The 19,952-nt window shown below is 43.6% G+C and overlaps 1 protein-coding gene and 1 pseudogene across 1 annotated transcript; both read left to right on the top strand.

Annotated features, from left to right (window-relative positions):
• The first annotated feature begins 448 nt into the window (after positions 1 to 448).
• On the top strand, positions 449 to 8,692 carry LOC120056203 (cleavage and polyadenylation specificity factor subunit 5-like). The gene is made up of 7 exons (XM_039004447.1): positions 449 to 706; positions 6,619 to 6,819; positions 6,939 to 7,002; positions 7,691 to 7,780; positions 7,898 to 7,973; positions 8,058 to 8,172; positions 8,290 to 8,692. Exons 1-7 carry the CDS (start codon positions 582 to 584, stop codon positions 8,309 to 8,311), a joined length of 693 nt encoding a protein of 230 aa, XP_038860375.1. The 5' UTR covers positions 449 to 581; the 3' UTR covers positions 8,312 to 8,692.
• A 491-nt stretch (positions 8,693 to 9,183) lies between these two features.
• On the top strand, positions 9,184 to 19,537 carry LOC120047487 (annotated as a pseudogene).
• Positions 19,538 to 19,952: the final 415 nt, after the last annotated feature.

The raw sequence follows: 19,952 nt of genomic DNA, 5'->3' as shown, positions 1-19,952 counted from the left end.
GTCAATGCCACTCCAACATTGCTCGATGTAATATTTATATATTTCTTGATTTAATTATTTTACTTTTAGATTAGTGTGTATTGTTCTGAACTGTTTGATACTACTGCACTGTTGGAGCTAGGAACACAAGCATTTCGCTACACCCGCAATAACATCTTCTAAATATGTGAATGTGACCAATAAAATTAGATTTGATGGAGGAAAGTGCTTTTATTGATGAACCATCATGACCTTATCCATGCAGGGTTAGAGTTTTTACATTTAACAGAACCTTTGGGGTATGTTGTACAAGGGCAAAGCAATTGGATAGAGTTCGACCACCTCAAAATTAAGTCTTAAATCTACAGGAGCTACTTTATTTCTGGTTATTACACTCCAGCAAGATAGGTGGCGGTTATGCCCCAATTGTCGAGGTATACCTACTACATCAAACACGGAACAGGAAAAAGAGAAAGAGAAGAAGGCAATTTGCGCATGGTCACGTCCTTCCATTTTTCTTTGTTATTGTTCTAATACATGTTTTGCATTGCATTTCTACCTGAGGATTTTGAAGCTAGATTTTTTATAGTGGAATTGGAGCAATGTCGAGTGTGCCTGCTCCCAATCGTTCATCCGCCGGCTGGCCGCGCGGGGTCAGTCAGTTCGGCGGGAACAAATACATGAGCGCGCCTGCAAAACCACTCAGCCTGGAGAGAACCATTAATTTGTGAGTAACAGGATGAAGGGACGACGACGATTGGTTTTTAACGTCAGATTATGTGTGCATGTATAGTGGTTATGCAAGACTACTACAATACCCGTTTTTCATTCAATTGTATGGAAGAGTTAATGGACTGCAAGCTTTGCAGTAGCCAGAATCCGACTAACGTTAGATGTTAATTACGTAGTCGGAACACTGCTATGACACGATCAGGACAGCACAGTTGGCGAGAGATATGGTGCGGATAATGTACCTCAATCCCATTATTCCAACTGACAAATCGAGAAGATTGATATACTACTAGTTTTTAATGACTGCTAGTTTTTTTCGTCAGCATGCTAGGCTAATGCTATAGCAGCCCATTGGATTCCATGACAATTTGAATTCTAGCCAAAGATGGTGGATAAGAGTTTGTTAATGTTCCTGTCTGTGTAAGTGGGCGTTTGGTGCCTCCATAATATCAAATAAATTGTTATATACTGGGTGGCTCGAGCCCTGAATGCTGATTGGCTGACAGCCATGGTATATCAGATCGTATACCACGGGTATGACAATTTATTTTTACTGCGCTAATTACGTTGGTAACCAGTTTATAATAGCAATAAGGCACCTCAGGTGTTTGATATATGGTCAATATACCACTGCTATGGGTTGTGTCCAGGCACTCCACGTTGTGCCGTGCTAGGAACAGCCCTTATTGTTTAAATAACTAACCCAAGATAGTTCATCTGTGTCGTTTACAGTGGTAGCAAATTAAGCATAGTGGGCAGAAGAAACAAGGAGTTAAAAAAATATGTATTTATTTTGCTCCTTTGCACCCCAGTACTGCTACTTGCAAACTCATCTTCTTCACATCTATCACCCCAGGGTTTAATTTTCCATACTGTAATAATTTCACCACTATGGCCTATTTATTGCCTAACCCCCCTTATCCTACCTCATTTGCACACACTTTATATAAACTTTCTGTATTGTATTATTGACTGCATGTTTGTTTATTCCATGTGTAACTCTGTGTTGTTTGTGTCGCACTGCTTTGCTTTATCTTGGCCAGGTTGCAGTTGTAAATGAAAAAATGTTCTCAACTAGCCTACCTGGTTAAATAAAGGTGAAATATACCTGCTGGAGCGCGTGCTGCGGGTGGGTGCTGCTATGGTGACCAGTGAGCTGAGATAAGGCGGGGCGTTACCTAGCAAAGACTTATAGATGACCTGGAGCCAGTGGGTTTGGCGACAGATATGAAGCGAGGGCCAGCCAACGAGAGCATACAGGTCGCAGTGGTGGGTAGTGTATGGGGCTTTGGTGACAAAATGGATGGCACTGTGATAGACTGCATCCAATTTGCTGAGTAGAGTGTTGGAGGCTATTTTGTAAATGACATCGCCGAAGTCAAGGATCGGTAGGATAGTCAGTTTTACTAGGGTATGTTTGGCAGTATGAGTGAAGGATGCTTTGTTGCGAAATAGGAAGCCGATTCTAGATTTAATTTTGGACTGGAGATGCTTAATGTGAGTCTGGAAGGAGAGCTTACAGTCTAACCAGACACCTAGGTATTTGTAGTTGTCCACATATTCTAAGTCAGAACCGTCCAGAGTAGTGATGCTGGACGGGTGGGTAGGTGTGGGCAGCGATCGGTTGAAGAGAATGCATTTAGTTTTGCTTGCATTTAAGAGCAGTCAGAGGCCACGGAAGGAGAGTGGTGTGGCATTTTTTATTTTATTTTTTTCACCTTTATTTAACCGGGTAGGCTAGTTGAGAACAAGTTCTCATTTGCAACTGCGACCTGGCCAAGATAAAGCATAGCAGTGTGAACAGACAACAACACAGAGTTACACATGGAGTAAACAATAAACAAGTCAATAACATAGTAGGGAAAAAAAGAGAATCTATATACAATGTGTGCAAAAGGCATGAGGAGGTAGGCAATAAATAGGCCATAGGAGCGAATAATTACAATTTAGCAGATTAACACTGGGGTGATAAATCATCAGATGATCATGTGCAAATAGAGATACTGGTGTGCAAAAGAGCAGAAAAGTAAATAAATGAAAACAGTATGGGGATGAGGTAGGTAAATTGGGTGGGCTATATACCGATGGACTATGTACAGCTGCAGCGATCGGTAAGCTGCTCAGATAGCAGATGTTTAAAGTTGTTGAGGGAGATAAAAGTCTCCAACTTCAGAGATTTTTGCAATTCGTTCCAGTCGCATTGAAGCTTGTCTGGAGGTTAGTTAACACAGTGTCCAAAGAAGGGCCAGAAGTATACAGAATGGTGTCGTCTGCGTAGAGGTGGATCAGAGGATCACCAGCAGCAAGAGCGACATTGACGTATACAGAGAAGAGTCGTCCCGAGGATTGAACCCTGTGGCACCCCCATAAAGACTGCCAGAGGTCCGGACAACAGGCCCTCCGATTTGACACACTGAACTCTATCTGAGAAGTAGTTGGTGAACCAGGCGAGACAGTCATTTGAGAAACCAAGGCTGTTGAGGGTGCCGATAAGAATATGGTGATTGACAGAGTCGAAAGCCTTGGCCAGGTTGACGAATACAGCTGCACAGTATTGTCTCTTATCGATGGCGGTTATGATATCGTTTAGGACCTTGAGCGTGGCTGAGGTGCACCCATGACCAGCTCGGAAACCAGATTGCATAATTGCATAGCGGAGAAGGTACGGTGGGATTTGAGATGGTTTGTGATCTGTTTGTTAACTTGGCTTTCGAAGACCTTAGAAAGGCAGGGTAGGATAGATTTGGGTCTAGAGTGTCTCCCCCTTTGAAGAGGGGGATGACCGTGGCAGCTTTCCGCGGTCATCCCCCGCGGAAAGGTTGAACAAGCTAGTATTAGGGGTTGTAACAGGTGGGATTTTAGGTGGGATTTTAACAAATCAAAATGTAATTAAAAAGAAGGCTGGACTCCAAAAAACAAGTTGACCTACAATAACTTACATTTAAGTCATTTAGCAGACGCTCTTATCCAGAGCGACTTACAAATTGGTGCATTCACCTTATGATATCCAGTGGAACAGCCACTTTACAATAGTGCATCTAAATCTTTTAAGGGGGGGGGGGGGTTAGAAGGATTACTTTATCCTATCCTAGGTATTCCTTAAAGAGGTGGGGTTTCAGGTGTCTCCGGAAGGTGGTGATTGACTCCGCTGACCTGGCGTCGTGAGGGAGTTTGTTCCACCATTGGGGTGCCAGAGCAGCGAACAGTTTTGACTGGACTGAGCGGGAACTGTACTTCCTCAGAGGTAGGGAGGCGAGCAGGCCAGAGGTGGATGAACGCAGTGCCCTTGTTTGGGTGTAGGGCCTGATCAGAGCCTGAAGGTACGGAGGTGCCGTTCCCCTCACAGCTCCGTAGGCAAGCACCATGGTCTTGTAGCGGATGCGAGCTTCAACTGGAAGCCAGTGGAGAGAGCGGAGGAGCGGGGTGACGTGAGAGAACTTGGGAAGGTTGAACACCAGACGGGCTGCGGCGTTCTGGATGAGTTGTAGGGGTTTAATGGCACAGGCAGGGAGCCCAGCCAACAGCGAGTTGCAGTAATCCAGACGGGAGATAACAAGTGCCTGGATTAGGACCTGCGCCGCTTCCTGTGTGAGGCAGGGTCGTACTCTGCGAATGTTGTAGAGCATGAACCTACAGGAACGGGCCACCGCCTTGATGTTAGTTGAGAACGACAGGGTGTTGTCCAGGATCACGCCAAGGTTCTTAGCGCTCTGGGAGGAGGACACAATGGAGTTGTCAACCGTGATGGCGAGATCATGGAACGGGCAGTCCTTCCCCGGGAGGAAGAGCAGCTCCGTCTTGCCGAGGTTCAGCTTGAGGTGGTGATCCGTCATCCACACTGATATGTCTGCCAGACATGCAGAGATGCGATTCGCCACCTGGTTATCAGAAGGGGGAAAGGAGAAGATTAATTGTGTGTCGTCTGCATAGCAATGATAGGAGAGACCATGTGAGGTTATGACAGAGCCAAGTGACTTGGTGTATAGCGAGAATAGGAGAGGGCCTAGAACAGAGCCCTGGGGGACACCAGTGGTGAGAGCACGTGGTGCGGAGACAGATTCTCGCCACGCCACCTGGTAGGAGCGACCTGTCAGGTAGGACGCAATCCAAGCGTGGGCCGCGCCGGAGATGCCCAACTCGGAGAGGGTGGAGAGGAGGATCTGATGGTTCACAGTATCAAAGGCAGCCGATAGGTCTAGAAGGATGAGAGCAGAGGAGAGAGAGTTAGCTTTAGCAGTGCGGAGCGCCTCCGTGACACAGAGAAGAGCAGTCTCAGTTGAATGACTAGTCTTGAAACCTGACTGATTTGTGTCAACTTCCATTGACACTATGAAAATTATGTTAAGTAGCCTAATAATGAACCTATGTATTATATATATATTATGTTTGTAAAATGTGAAACAAGAACGAGCTAGCGTGATCTTTCTTCTTCTTTAGGATTTGGTTGTCAGATTGCATCCAACTTTTAGGTGCATACACCACCACCTATTGCACTGCTGTGAGACCATTCATGGCCTACCTACATTAAATTGTTGATACCTTAGTGGAAAATTGCCCCTCCAACTATTAGCCATCTATAATTTAAAAATCTCTCCACCCCATTCCACTATTTAACCCTATCTAATCCTACTCCAAACCACGGGTCTTGAGAGGACAGAACACTACCACTCAACACCCGCTAGTGAGATCCTATTGGCGCTTTGTAGCGTGTATTTGCATATTTCCGTTATGGAACGCGTACTCTGAAGTGGGTGTGTGCGCAATAACTAAATTTGTAGTAAACACCACCATTTTTAAAAACTTTGGGAAATGGTTAAGTCTACAAAATGCAGTCCACTCTGTTACAGATTATAGTTTTGGAAACAGAAAACTGTATTAAGATCAAATGTTTAATCGATGAGAAAATTTGCTGAATGTCTGCCAAAATCCATCTTGCTTCATCTTCTCATCACCATATTTGGTTGTGAGTGGAAATGCCAACCAAATGCTTCACATTTACACATCAGGTGAAATATCTGGCTTGTTCTTTTGTCTCATTCTTCTATCTTTAAGCTAGCTCTGGTCTACTTATTGTCCCCTCCCTTTCACTCCACCTGTCCCACCCAGAAAACATTTGCCAGTGAGATGTCTCGCCCTGGGGCACCCGCGGGACGGGGACAATAAGTAAACCAGAGTGGCCCCGCCCCGATCAGAAACAATTTGAGAGTGGGGTGTCTTGCTTTCTCTACCGTCTCTGGCCTAGCGTTGGGGTGAGTAACTACCGGAAGTGTTGTCAAATCTAGTGGACTGCTATAGTATGACTAACAGTCATTAAAGATTAGCAGTATTTCAATCTTCTCGATATGTCGTTTAGGATGATGAGACAATTAGTAGTACACTGCCATCTACCATCCCTGGATTGAGGTATGTTTTCCAAGCAGTATCTTGAGCCGGCTCTGCGCTGTCCGGATCGTTGCATAGCTACGTTCTGACTGGAGAGAAAATGTAATGAATGTCTATTCGAATTCTGGCAAGCTTTGCAGTTGACTATGTCCAATTTGACAGCCCAGTTTGTGACACAAAATTATGATGAATTGCTAGTCTGCTGTCCTGTAGATGCATCCTCATTCAAAAGCTGTACCGTGTGTGTTTGTGGGGGGGTTACTGGGTAGCAGTGAAGGCTGTTTAGGGGAGGACGGATCATAATAATGGCTGGAACGGAGCGATTGGTATGGCATCAAACACATGGAAACCATGTGTTTGATGTATTTGATACCATTCCACCATTTCCGCTCCAGCCATTACCACGAGCCCTTCCTCCCCAATTAAGGTGCCACCAACCGCCTGTTCTGGGTAGTGTGTGCATGTTAGTGGAGGCATGCTATGGGATATGCACATTTTAAAATGGTATTCATGACATTGTTTCAGATACCCTCTCACCAACTACACATTTGGGACCAAGGAGCCTCTGTATGAGAAGGACAGTTCAGTGGCAGCACGGTTCCAGAGGATGCGGGAGGAGTTTGACAAGCTGGGCATGCGGAGGGCGGTGGAGGGGGTGCTTATTGTCCATGAGCACAGGTTGCCCCATGTACTGCTGTTGCAGCTGGGAACCACCTTCTTCAAACTGTAAGCACTACCACCAACCAAGCACAGCCTGCAGGAGTTACACTAACAGTCTGTTTTTAAAGTGTGTACATGCATGTTTGTATGGTTCTCTTATAGGGTTGTCTATTTGTCTCTTGCAGGCCAGGTGGAGAGCTGAGCCCAGGGGAGGATGAGGTGGATGGGCTGAAACGCCTGATGACAGAGGTACGATACACATGCACTCTCAAAGGAGGCCGGCCAGAGTTGGAATCACAACCTCGGATGACATCCATCCTAGCATTCTCTTAGCTCTCAAACTCTTCTTCTCCGTATGTAGAGTTTTCAACCATTCCATTCGCCTACATTTGGCTCCGTGTAAACTCCAATTCTGATGCTGTGTGTTAATGTTTAGAAACGTCAATAATCATCGCTTTCGAGAAAGAATCTTTCAACAACAAAAAAACTTATTGTAGCAGTTTTGCACACATTGTGTGCCTCCAGTTGATGAACAACACTTGCTCCCCAGTTAGCTTACATACAGGTGTTCAGAGCTCTCGAGATAGCTAATTAGCACAGGTGGCAGCCTATGTCTTCCGTAAACAAGCACTGTAACATGGGGATATGGCCGTGAGGGAACACAAACCTAACCCTATAAAGGTGTGTAGTAATATACAGTTTGAAAAATATATATTTCTCGCTGATATGAAAGATGAATTTCCAAAACAGTACTGCAAGCAATGCGTGTTAATGTTTAGAGCAAGTGTCGGGGGCTTTTAACAAAACTACCCCGGTCAAAAGACACTATCGTCAATAGGCGCTAAAGTAGTTTGCGTCTATCAATGGGGAAGCATTCTCTAAGATCCTGCAGGATGCTGTGATGCCATAGTGATTGTCTTTACTGTGTCTTTGTCAGATCCTGGGCCGGCAGGACGGGGTGAAGCAGGATTGGGTGATTGATGACTCCATCGGAAACTGGTGGCGCCCCAACTTTGAACCCCCACAGGTGAGCATAACCCAACACACAGTACAGTTTACACTGAAATGTATGGAGGAGGAGATATTGAGCCTACAGTAAATATTTGTGTGTGTGGTAAATATTTGTGTTTCTGTTCTGCTGCAGTATCCCTACATTCCAGCCCACATTACTAAACCCAAGGAGCATAAAAAGCTCTTCCTGGTTCAACTGCAGGAAAAAGGTAAGTGCCCCTTAGCTAGTCAAAATCTGTTCTACATACTCTACTCACATAATCTTTAGTGATATTTGCTTCTGTGTCTTTCAGCTCTGTTTGCAGTCCCAAAGAACTACAAACTGGTGGCAGCCCCTCTGTTTGAGCTTTATGACAACGCCCCCGGCTATGGGCCAATCATATCCAGCCTACCGCAACTACTAAGCAGGTAGTGTGTGTTATATATTGTGTATAAATCACTTTTGTGTGTGTTAGAATGAGTGTATGAAGGGTGTGTGTGTGTGTGAGCTCAGGTATGCTGTATATTCATATTTATTTCCTGTAGGTTCAACTTTATCTACAACTAAATGGTGTGAGAATGGGCACAGTGGCTGGCTGTCTCTGTGAGTGCAGCCATATATGGGTGAAATGAAGACATGGAGGGGAAGTAATACAATGTGCGGCAATCAAAATAAGCAACACAAGGCTACTCACCTCTGGCTTCCCGGTAAGGCTGAACAAAAAACCCACCATCTCAAGAGAAGGGACTGTAAATGTGCTCTTTACAATGATGGAAGAAAATATACTGTCAGACTTTTTGTTTGGATCTGAAATAATTCTGTCATTTCTTACATGATTAAACTGCAACCCAGTGTCTCAAGAATCAGATTTTATGCTCTTGCAACAGAATACATTTATTTGATTAAAGAAACAACAGCATTGAGTTTCCTGTTGTGATTTAACCTGTATTACTGTCATGCTATTTCTTTTTCTTAAAAAAAATAAATGAGTCTTTTCATGAAGACTGGCTTTTATAAGAAGTGTGTTGATGACATCTTGGTTTTGGTGTATTGTTTTCACTATATATGCTACCCTCTTGGTGATGTCATTCGGAAACACAATGTCAACCTTCACTGCTATATTGACGACACAAAATGGCCAAACCTGGAAGCCTCTATTTTAGACATATGGAAGTAGATGGTGGCAAATGCTTTACTTTTAAACTCGGACAGGAAATATGCTAGTTCTAGCTCCCAAGAAACAAAGAGATCTGCTGTCATATATGACAATGAATATCGATGAACATCAAAGTGTTCCCCCTACCCCTCGATTTTTAATCATTTTGAAAGAAAAGCCGTTTGTGAGCCGGCTCTTTTAAGTGTAATGAGCCAAATTAACCGGTTCATCGAAAAGAACCACTAACGTGCTGCTGCGTTTTTATGACGCAATTTAACCGCGACTCATTTATACTGAAATGAATTGTAAACGACAGCGAGATGATAGCGAGAAAGGAAAGAAGAGAAAGAAACGTGAAAAGAGCAGAACTTTCTGCACTACTCGAGGACGAAGATGTGAAGAGGGGAGTGAAGGAAGCATGGTCGCAGCGAGCGCAGTACTCTCATGGTCAGCTACTTGCTACTAGCTACATGTGTTTACACCAAGCACATGCTTTGGCTAGTCTTGTTACATAGATGGTTATTTGATCGATACGTTATTAGTCACCCTACATATCAATATTGTCAGTCAAGTGCAAAGCTTTAGTCACAACTTTGCTTTCATGACCACTGATCTGAAAACACTAAAAGATGTGGGTCAAACTACCTCAACCGTTATCACTTTTTATTAAATACATTTTTTTATTAGTATTTTCTAAGGGATACGCATGGTATACATCATCCAACGAAATGCTTACTTGCAGGTTCCTTCTAGACAATGCAACAAAAACACAAAGATACGATTACGAACTTAAAGTAAATGACACCGTAGTATATAACTTTTTAAGCTTAAGTATAATACAGGAAGGCACAATTTATAGCTAATATTTTCACGTGTATTGGGGAGGGGGGCAGTGTATAAGCTGAGCAGTATAATAAGTCTGGTAGCAGCAGTTGTGATGTGTGTGTGTGTAGCATTCGGAAAGTATTCTGACCCCTAGACTTTTTCCACATTTTGTTACGTTACAGCCTTATTCCAAAATTGATGGGGGAAAAACGATTTAATCAATCTACACACAATACCCCATAATGACAAAGCAAAAACAGAATTTTATAAATTTTTGCTAATGTATTAAAAATAATAAACTGAAATATCACATCTACATAAGTATTCATACTTGTTACTCAGTACTTTGTTGAAGCAACTTTGGCAGCAATTACAGCCTTGAATCTTCTTGAGTATGACACTACAAGCTTGGCACACCTCTATTTGGGGAGTTTCTCCCATTCTTTTCTGCAGATCCTCTCAAGCTCTCAGGTTGGATGGAAAGCGTTGCTGCATAGCTATTTTCAGGTCTCTCCAGAGATGTTTGATCGGGTTCAAGTCCAGACTGGCTGGGCCACTCAAGGACATTCAGAGACTTGTCCCAAAGCCACTGCTGCGTTGTGCTTAGGGCTGTTGTCCTGTTTGAAGTCTGAGGTCCTGAGCGCTCTGGAGCAGGTTTTCATCAAGGATCTCTGTACTTAGCTCCATTCATCTTTCCCTCAATCCTGACTAGTCTCCCAGTCACTCCCGCTGAAAAACATTCCCACAGTAAGATGCTGCCACCATCATGCTTCACCGTAGGGATGGTACCAGGTTTCCTCCAGATGTGACCCTTGGCATTCAGGCCAAATTGTTAAATCTTGGTTTCATCAGACCAGAGAATCTTGTTTCTCATGGTCAGAGTCCTTAAGGTACAGAGGAACCATCAGGTTCTTGGTCACCTCCCTGACCAAGGCCCTTCTCTCCCGATTGCTCAGTTTGGCTGGGTGGCCAGCTTTAGTAAGAGTCTTGGTGGTTCCAAACTTCTTCCATTTTAGAATGATGGAGGCAACTGTGTTCTTGGGGACCTTCAATGCAGCAGACTTTTTTTGGTACCCTTCCTCAGATCTGTACCTTGACACAATCCTGTATCAGTGCTCTACGGACAATTCCTTCAACCTCATGACTTGGTTTTTGCTTTGACATGTACTGTCAACTGTGGGACCTTATATAGACCGGTGTGTGCCTTTCCAAATCATGTCCAATCAATTGAATTTATCACAGGTGGACTCCAACCAAGTTGTAGAAACATCTCAAGGATGATCAATGGAAACAAGATGCACTTGAACTCAATTTCGAGTCTCATAGTAAAGGGTCTGAATAGTTATGTAAATAAGGCATTTCTGTTTATTTTTAATAAATTAGCAAACATTTCTAAAAACCTGTTTTCGCTTAAAAAAATATCAATTTTAGAATAAGGCTGTAACGTAACCAAATGTGGGAAAAGTCAAGGGTTCTGAATACTGTATATGTGTATGTCTGTGTGGGTCTGTGCATGAGTGAGCGCATGTGTGCTACGATGCGGAGAATAAGAACAGTTCAAGTGTTCAGCAGTCAGATGGCTTGTAGATAGAAACAGTCACTGAGCTTGTTTGTATCAGACCTCATGCTCCGATACCTTCTCCTTGTAGCTGGGGTGTGTGGGGTCCTTTATGATGCTGCGTGCCTTCCTCAGACACCCTTTCGGGTATATGTCCTGGATGGGTGGAAGCACAGTCCCAGTGATGTACTGGTCCATCTTCACCACCCGCTGGAGGGTCTTGCATTAGTGCACGGAGCAATTCTCATACTAGGCCGTGATGCAACTGGTCAGGACGCTCTTGATGGTGCAGCGGTAGTATTTGGAGAGGACCCTAAGCAGCATGCCACATTTCTTCAGCCTCCTAAGGAAGTAGAGACGCTGTTGCACCCTCTTGACAAGAGTGGTGGTGTTGTTGATCCATGACAAGTCCTCTGTGATGTGGATGCTGAGGAACTTAAAACTAGTGACTCTCTCTACTGCAGTCCCGTTGATGTGGCTCGGGGCATGTTCCCTCCTCTGCTTCCTGAAGTCAATAATTTTGGGCTCCTGAGTGGCGCAGCGGTCTAAGGCACTGCATCAGTGCAAGTGGCGTCACTATAGTACCTGGTTCCAATCCAGGCTGTATCACATCCGGCCGTGATTGGGAGTCCCGTAGGGTGGCGCGCAATTGGCCCAGCATCGTCCCTATTTGGCCGGAGTAGGCCGTCATTGTAAATAAGAATTTGTTCTTAACTGACTTGCCTGGTTAAATAAAGGTTAAATAAAAAAAATAAAAAATCCTTTGTTTTGCTGACATTGAGGGAGAGGTTGTTGTCATGACACCACAATGCCAATTCACATACCTCCTCCCTATAGGCTGACTCGTCATTGTTTGTTATCAGGCCTGCAACCGTGGTGTCGTCAGCAAACTTGATGGAGTTGGTGTCGTGCAAAGCCACGCAGTCCTGGGTGAACAGGGATTGCAGCAGAGGACCGAGGGCACACCCCTGTGGGGCCCCTGTGTTACGGGTCAGTGTGGAAGAGGTGTTGTTGCCAATCCTCACAGCCTGTGGTCTGCCCGTCAGGAGGTCCAGGATCCAGTTGCAAAGGGTGGTGTCCAGACCCAGGGCTCTGAGTTTGGTGTTGAGCTTTGAGGGAACAATAGTGTTGAATGCTGAACTGTAATCAATGAACAGCATTCTCACATAGGTGTTCCTCTTGTCCAGATGTGTTACGGCCGTGTGCATAGCGATGGAAATTGATTTGGATCTGTTGTAGCGGTAGGCAAATTGGAGTGGGTCCAGTCTGCCTGGCATGCTGGCCTTGGTGTGGGCCATGACCAGCCTCTCAAAGCACTTCATGATGACCGATGTGAGTGCGACGAGGCGATAGTCATTTGGGCATGTAATTTGGGCCACTGGGACGATGGTGGTCTCCTTAAAGCAGGTGGGGACTACAGCCTGGGTCAGGTTGAAAATGTCTGAGATGCCAGCTGGTCATAATTAGTGTTAAAACTTTTTTTTATATTGGTAGACCAGTCGTTGAGTGTTCCTCTTAAGGGGGCCTGGAGCTGGACTGCCACCCTTTCCCTCACTGCATCATCAGGAACTTCATCCAGAGTGACAGCTTTACAGAGAACTTACAGAGGGAGCTTCTAGACCTCAACTTCCATAAGAAGTCCAACGACCTGTACAAATTTAATCAGGTGAAAAAGAAAAACTGATAGGAATACAGTTTTGAAACAGGTTGCTTCTTGTTCATAATGTTTCTTTACTCTGCCTTTTGGAGTTATGACATTGGGAGTTATGATACTCATTGACAATTTCTCTTACAGTCAGACGACCTGAAAAAGAGAAAAGAGCCTCACATCACAGGCTTGAGGTAATTTGTATGTGTGTGTGTGTGAGAGCAATTTAGGGAGGTAGAGAGAACATGTTTGCTTTGTGTGCGTAGCAGACGGGGATCTGTAACTCATTCCTCAGCCTGAAATGTCTCCACTTGCGCATGCCTCCACAAGTGTCTCCATTTGGACGACTGAGTAAGCCGCTTCAGGATGGCGGTCACATGTGTTTGCGAGGCAGATGTCTTGAGTTCAAGCCTCGGTATGCACTGAATCAGGGGAAAGCGGTACTCACTAAGCAATCAGCGTGATGTTCTTTACATGTGCATGCTCTCAGTTTGGCTGTTTTTGAGCTTTGTGTGTGTTTTCAGGGCAGGACTATTTGGGCGGTTTCGATCCTGGCTGGGGGAAGTGTTGGGGGTAGAACTGGATCCCACAGTGGATATTTCCTGTGCCAAGTACCAATACACTGCTGAGTCACATGTTTTTACCTCTACTCTTCAAAAAAACAATGAGCAAGCCTTAATATTAGCATGCTCCTTCTAGAAAAGAGCAGAAGCACTGAGCTATCCCCCCAAGATATCCTGTTCTACCCACTGCATAGTTAGTCTATATGGACATACATATTTCTGGAATTAATTATGAAATATACATTATCTGTCTTTATCAATGCCCTCTCTATCTCTCTGTCGGTAGATGTTCTGTTGTGTCATGATGATGAGTTGGAGGGGAGGCGTGTTGCCTTCATCCTCTACCTTGTCCCTCCATGGGAGAGCAGCGATGGAGGAACACTGGATCTCTTCAGCACAGATGGTAAGTATTGGTGTGTGTGTGTATTGGCGTGAGTGAAAAAATGTGTGTTTTAACTTATAATCTACTTTGTGCATAGATCACTTCCAGCCCCATAGTGTGGTGAAGTCTCTGGTGCCCAGCTGGAACACTCTGGTTGTCTTCGAGGTTTCACCCGTTTCCTTCCACCAGGTAGTTCTTCCTATACCACCGGATAACAACCACACATTTCACACCTCTCACCTGTCCAGGTAGCAGTAGTGCAATCTACGGATTGCTGTCTCTGTGTGTTTGTCCAGGTTGCAGAGGTGTTGTCAGAGGATAAGTGTCGTCTCTCTCTGAGTGGCTGGTTTCACGGGCCGTCTTTGGAGCGACCCCCTCGTCACACCGAGCCCCCCTTCCCAAGGAGCCCCCACCTTCCCAGAGATGTAAGTGTGTGTGTGTTCTGAAACAGTGAACTCACAGCCATAGAGCAAGGATGTGGTCACAAGGATGTGTGTGTGCATTTTACCTGAGTGTGTATTTTGTGTGTCTGTTCACAGGAGACACTGCTGCTAGAGTGGCTGAAACCACTGCATCTGGATCTTGACTACCAGTCACAGGTTCAGCAAGAGTTCGAGGACAGCTCTGAGATCCAGCTCAAGAATTTCCTCAAAGTAACAAAATTACTCTACCTCTTCATTTCTCCATCTCTCTCCTGCTGCCTCTCTCCTGGTTGACAGTGTCTCTCTCTACAGGAGGAGAAGTTTAAGGAGGTGAGTGAAGCACTGCGATTGACTGACGTCTAGTGGACCAAGCAAGGTCCTCCCAACAGGAGGTGAGCCTGTCGAGTAATTTGTTTGTGTGAGTGAGAGAGAGAGAGATCCCGAACGTGTTATGATGGCTGTAAATGTATATGATGTGTGTAAATATTTTTGTGTATGTCTGTTGTGCAGATGTTATGAAGTGGCTTCGTTAAAGTCCTTCCCCCAGTGTGTGAGTGCATGCTGGGAGCTGTTGTGCTCGGAGGCGTTCTTCCTGCTTCTGTCCAACTTCACTGGCCTGAGACTGCACTACCTCAGCCCTAGTGACGAAGACAAGGAGGAAGAGAATGACCAAGAAGATGAGGAAGAGAGAGAAGCCACAGGGTCATCTGGGTACACACCATCAGCTAATAAGAATAACAAAGGTGTGTTGCTTGTTTGTGTATGTACACTACCGGTCAAAGGTTTTCAATGGTTTTTCTTTATTTTTACTATTTTCTACATTGTAGAATAATAGTGAAGACGTCAAAACTATGAAATAACACATATGGAATCATGTAGTAACCAAAAAAGTGTTAAACAAATCAAAATATATTTTATATTTGAGATTCTTCAAATAGCCACCCTTTGCCTTGATGACAGCTTTGCACACTCTTGGCATTCTGCCAACCAGCTTCACCTGGAATGCTTTTCCAACAGTCTTGAAGGAGTTCCCACATAGGCTGAGCACTTGTTGGCTGCTTTTCCTTCACTCTGCGGTCCCACTTATACCAAACCATCTCAATTGGGTTGAAGTCGGTGGATTGTGGAGGCCACATCATCTGATGCAGCACTCCATCACTCCTTCTTGGTAAAATAGCCCTTACACAGCCTGGAGGTGTGTTGGGTCATTGTCCTGTTGAAAAAAAAATGATAGTCCTACTAAGCCCAAACCAGATGGGATGGTGTATCGCTGCGGAATGCTGTGGTAGCCATGCTGGTTAAGTGAGCCTTGAATTCTATATAAATCACTGACAGTGTCACCAGCAAAGCACCCCCACACCATAACACCTCCTCCTCCATGCTTCACGGTGGGAACCACACATGCGGAGATCATCCATTCACCTACTCTGCGTCTCACAAAAACACGGCAGTTGGAACCAAAAATATCAAATTTGGACTCCAGATCAATGGACAAATTTCCACCGGTCTAATGTCCATTGCTCGTGTTTCTTGGCCCAAGCAAGTCTCTTCTTCTTATTGGTGTCCTTTAATAGTGGTTTCTTTGCAGCAATTTGACCATGGAGGCCTGATTCACACAGTCTCCTCTGAACAGTTGATGTTGAGATGTGTCTGTTACTTGAACTCTGTGAAGCATTTATTTGGGCTGCAATTTCTGAGGCTGGTAACTCTAATGTTCTTATCCTCTGCAGCAGAGGTAACTCTGGGCCTTCCATTCCTGTGGCAGTCCTCATGAGAGCCAGTTTCATCATAGTGCTTGATGGTTTTTGCGACTGCACTTGAAGAAACGTTCAAAGTTCTTGAAATTTTCTGTATGGACTGACCTTCATGTCTTAAAGTAATGATGGACTGTCGTTTCTCTTTGCTTATTTGAGCTGTTCTTGGCATAATATGGACTTCGTATTTTACCAAATAGGACTATCTTCTGTATACCCCCCTACCTTGTCACAACACAACTGATTGGCTCGAACATATTAAGAAGGAAAGAAATTCCACAAAGTAACTTTTAAGAAGGCACACCTGTTAATTGAAATGCATTCCAGGTGATTACCCCATGAAACTGGTTGAGAGAATAACAAGAGTGTACAAAGCTGTCATCAAGACAAAGGGTGGCTATTTGAAGAATCTCAGATATAAAATATATTTAGATTTGTTTAACACTTTTTTGGTTACCACATGATTCCATGTGTTATTTCATAGTTTTGATGTCTTCACTATTGTTCTACAATGTAGAAAATAGTACAAATAAAGAAAAACCATTGAATGAGTAGGTGTTCTAAAACTTTTGACCGGTAGTGTATGTGTGGGTTCGTGTGTGTGTGTTGACCCCTGTGTGTATCCTCAGATATGTGTGTTTGTGAGCCTTGACCTTTCTGTACTTCCTCAGGACTGATTATGCCTTTGTAAGTATGTGTTGACCGCTCTGTGTGTATTCTCAAGAGCTGAGCACTCCGGTGTGTGTTGGAGAACTGCGTCGCTGGGCTCACGGGGACTACACACTACTGCACGATGGAGACGCATCGAGAGCGGAGTACGGCCTTGACCTACTGCTGCCCCTGAGCTGTCCTGGTCAGTCACACACAAGCTTAATCACACTCACACGCTTTATCACACTCACACGCTTAATCAGACACTCATGCCTAATCACACAGACACACAATGTAGGTTAGAATCATAGTTTGGGAACTATTTAAAAAATTGTAAGTGTGAATGTTATCATACACAATATCAAATCCAAAGTGTGATAACTGTCTTTTTATTTTTCAGACTGGCAGACCGAGTTTGGGGGCTTCACCTCTTATGTTGCTAATGAAGAGGATGAGGAGGTGAGTGATGTCACTGTTCAAATGGCAACTGATCAACTCGATTCCTGTGATTGTCATGGTTGTCATTTCTCATCGGTGTCCTCCTGTCCGCAGCTCCTGATGGTGTATCCAGAGGAGAACTCCCTGGCTCTTGTCTACAGGGACAAAGAGACTCTCAAATTTGTCAAACATATCAATCACAGAAGCTCCACCCTACCTATTGGTGATTATTGTAGGAGAGCAGTTTATGACTTCTCCTTTGTGTATTATGAATGAGTTTTTGTGTGTATGTGTTGAGGTGTATGTGTTTGTAATATAACATCACTGTGAGGGGTGGTCGGTCTACTCTAAAGCCTCATGATGTCATGTGTTCTTCATTAAAGTGAACAGACAGGGATACCCTGTTACCATAGTTACCTGGATTTGGTCGGCAGCCACAGAGTAACCATTTTTTTTTTTAAATGTCTACAGTGACAGCACTTGGTAGTATTTTGTGTTCATTATCGTGTGCCGTTGTTGTGGCCCTATATGGCTGAGTTGGTAGGTCATGGCGTTAGCAACGCCAGGGTTGTGGGTTTGTTTCCCGGGGCTACCCAGACGTGAAATATATGCACACATGACTGCAAGTCGCGTTGGATAAAAGCATCTGCTAAATGGAATATAATAATAATATTATTATATATTGCTAGTTTATTTGTGTGTCTGTAGTATGTGTTCAAACTATCTTACAGTATTCATGCTGTCACTGTAAATATGAATCTGTCTGCAAGGAAAGTAAACTACAGAGCAGTGATTGAACATTAGAGAACCAAATCCACACACACTTGCACAATCACCACTCCGATGTTAAATTCTTCACTTGGATATCAAACTGAATAACAAATGAGTAATAACAGCTAGATGTTTGACAGACCTATGATTTCACTCATCTTTTTAAATGTATTTTTATTGACCCATCCCCTCTTCTTACAGCATTTGTTGTTATATTTACGTATGACTCATATTTTACATACATGGCACTTTTTTTACACAGTAGTTGCATAGCAAAATTTAGTTATTTAAATACATTGCATAGTACTTAAACACATCGGTATACATTATTTCGTTTTTAGTCACATTAGTGAAAATATTGAAACAATGGTTGCAGTCTGACTGTTACATTTCGATAAAGGATGGAGCTACATACTGTAACTATAGATTGTTACACCAGATATTGTGATTTAACCAGATGCTTTTGGTATCCATTACTGGGAGTTACAGGTTGGGTACTGTTTGGTGTAGCTTAGATAATTTTCGAGCAACTTTAACTTGGTGACACTATCTTCGTTCTCGATTCGGACAAACGTATCTTCTAAAATGTCTGTGTCCAATTGCAAGTGGTGCGAAAATGCTCCATTATTAAAATAAATGTTTTGCTACATTAAGTAATCTAACGATGTATACGTCGCCGTCTTGTCTATTTCAAATATTGACATGACAACTAGGAAACTGGGAAATTTTCTACGAATTGGCAAATCGGAAATGTATGAGTTTCCTAATTCCAACTAGCATGTGAAAGCGGCATAATCTCTCTTGGACAGATGAAACGGCGAGAAACTGTCAAGGCTCACATAGAATGTTGTTATTACTAGCAGCGGTAGTTCCTGATTTTGGGTTTTCATCATTGATTATCTGGACGAATCAAGATTGGGCGAAGGCGGTGCTTGAACTGGTGCGGTTATTTTCAAGCCCGCGTGGACGATAAACGGTTTTCACTGGATTCCACAACCACAAAGTAAAAATTGTCTATATCATGAAAATTATTGAAAATAATTTGTTCCTTCCTTTGCACAAAGGTAATCACAATTGTTAATGGAACACCCCCAGCAGTGAAATAGAGAGAATGTGTTTGTGATGATTACAATCTTGCTGCTGTGATCAAAGAGGATACTTGGGGATGAACAGTTGTCTAACATGTTTAATGTGTGTGGGTGTTTGACAGTAACACAGCACTACAGATATATTTCATCACTAGAGTTTATTAATCGATAGTGATATTTTAGCTTTGCACACTGTGAAGCGCTGGCATATCAGATTCTGAGAGAAGAAGAGAGGGCTCAAGTCTGTCTTGACTTCACCTGTCCAAATTTTCTTGTAAGGGGCTCTCTGATTAATAGTGAGGCCATTTCCTGTCATGCCTAGATAAGACCGACAGTTTACTTTCAGACCTTATGTGGGTCTTGCTCACATCATTTTAGTTTTTTATGTGAATCCTTTCTATTCTGTTTATAGGCTCCATCTGGCCTGTTTTTGTCCCCAAGCAGTTGCCATAGTTTCAGTCTGTAACATAGGTATTTCCTTTGAAAGTGAACATGTATTTCTTTGTTAATAAATGTGGCCTACCTTCTCTGAAATAATCACTTGTCTGACAATGTGGATGTGCACGTAAGGAACCCCCCATACATTCAAATGGCTCAGTGATTACTTCGAGGAAGGAATATACATGTTAACAACATTTAAACCAGGCAAATGAATAACATCACCCATGGCCCTGGTTCCAAAAACATAAAATAACAGTACCTATATCTATATAGGCCTAAACAAAATAACCTGTTTCTTATTTGGTATGTTGCTTCTCAGTCAATTCATTTTGCCTTTAGTGTCATGTTCAGTGGGTACATGCAATTATATAATTTCAACATTGTCGTTGGCTACACAGTTGCAAGCAAATGGCTACAGCAGTAAAGGATCAGTTCCGACAAATATTTCCTTCCAGTCAAGCAACAAAAACAGTCAACTACTTCCTTCCTGTAAAGATACGTGATTCTAACC

Source organism: Salvelinus namaycush, chromosome 1 (genome assembly GCF_016432855.1).
Source record: "Salvelinus namaycush isolate Seneca chromosome 1, SaNama_1.0, whole genome shotgun sequence".
In the NCBI taxonomy this organism is placed as follows: Eukaryota; Metazoa; Chordata; class Actinopteri; order Salmoniformes; family Salmonidae; genus Salvelinus; species Salvelinus namaycush.
This window is presented reverse-complemented; position numbering and strand designations above follow the sequence as displayed.

Coding starts and splice junctions, on each gene's coding strand:
- LOC120056203 (XM_039004447.1), top strand. CDS start 582: ATGTCGAGTGTGCCTGCTCCCAATCGTTCATCCGCCGGCTGGCCGCGC. Junction 707..6,618: donor CTGGAGAGAACCATTAATTT/GTGAGTAACAGG, acceptor ACATTGTTTCAG/ATACCCTCTCACCAACTACA. Junction 8,173..8,289: donor CTACCGCAACTACTAAGCAG/GTAGTGTGTGTT, acceptor TATTTCCTGTAG/GTTCAACTTTATCTACAACT.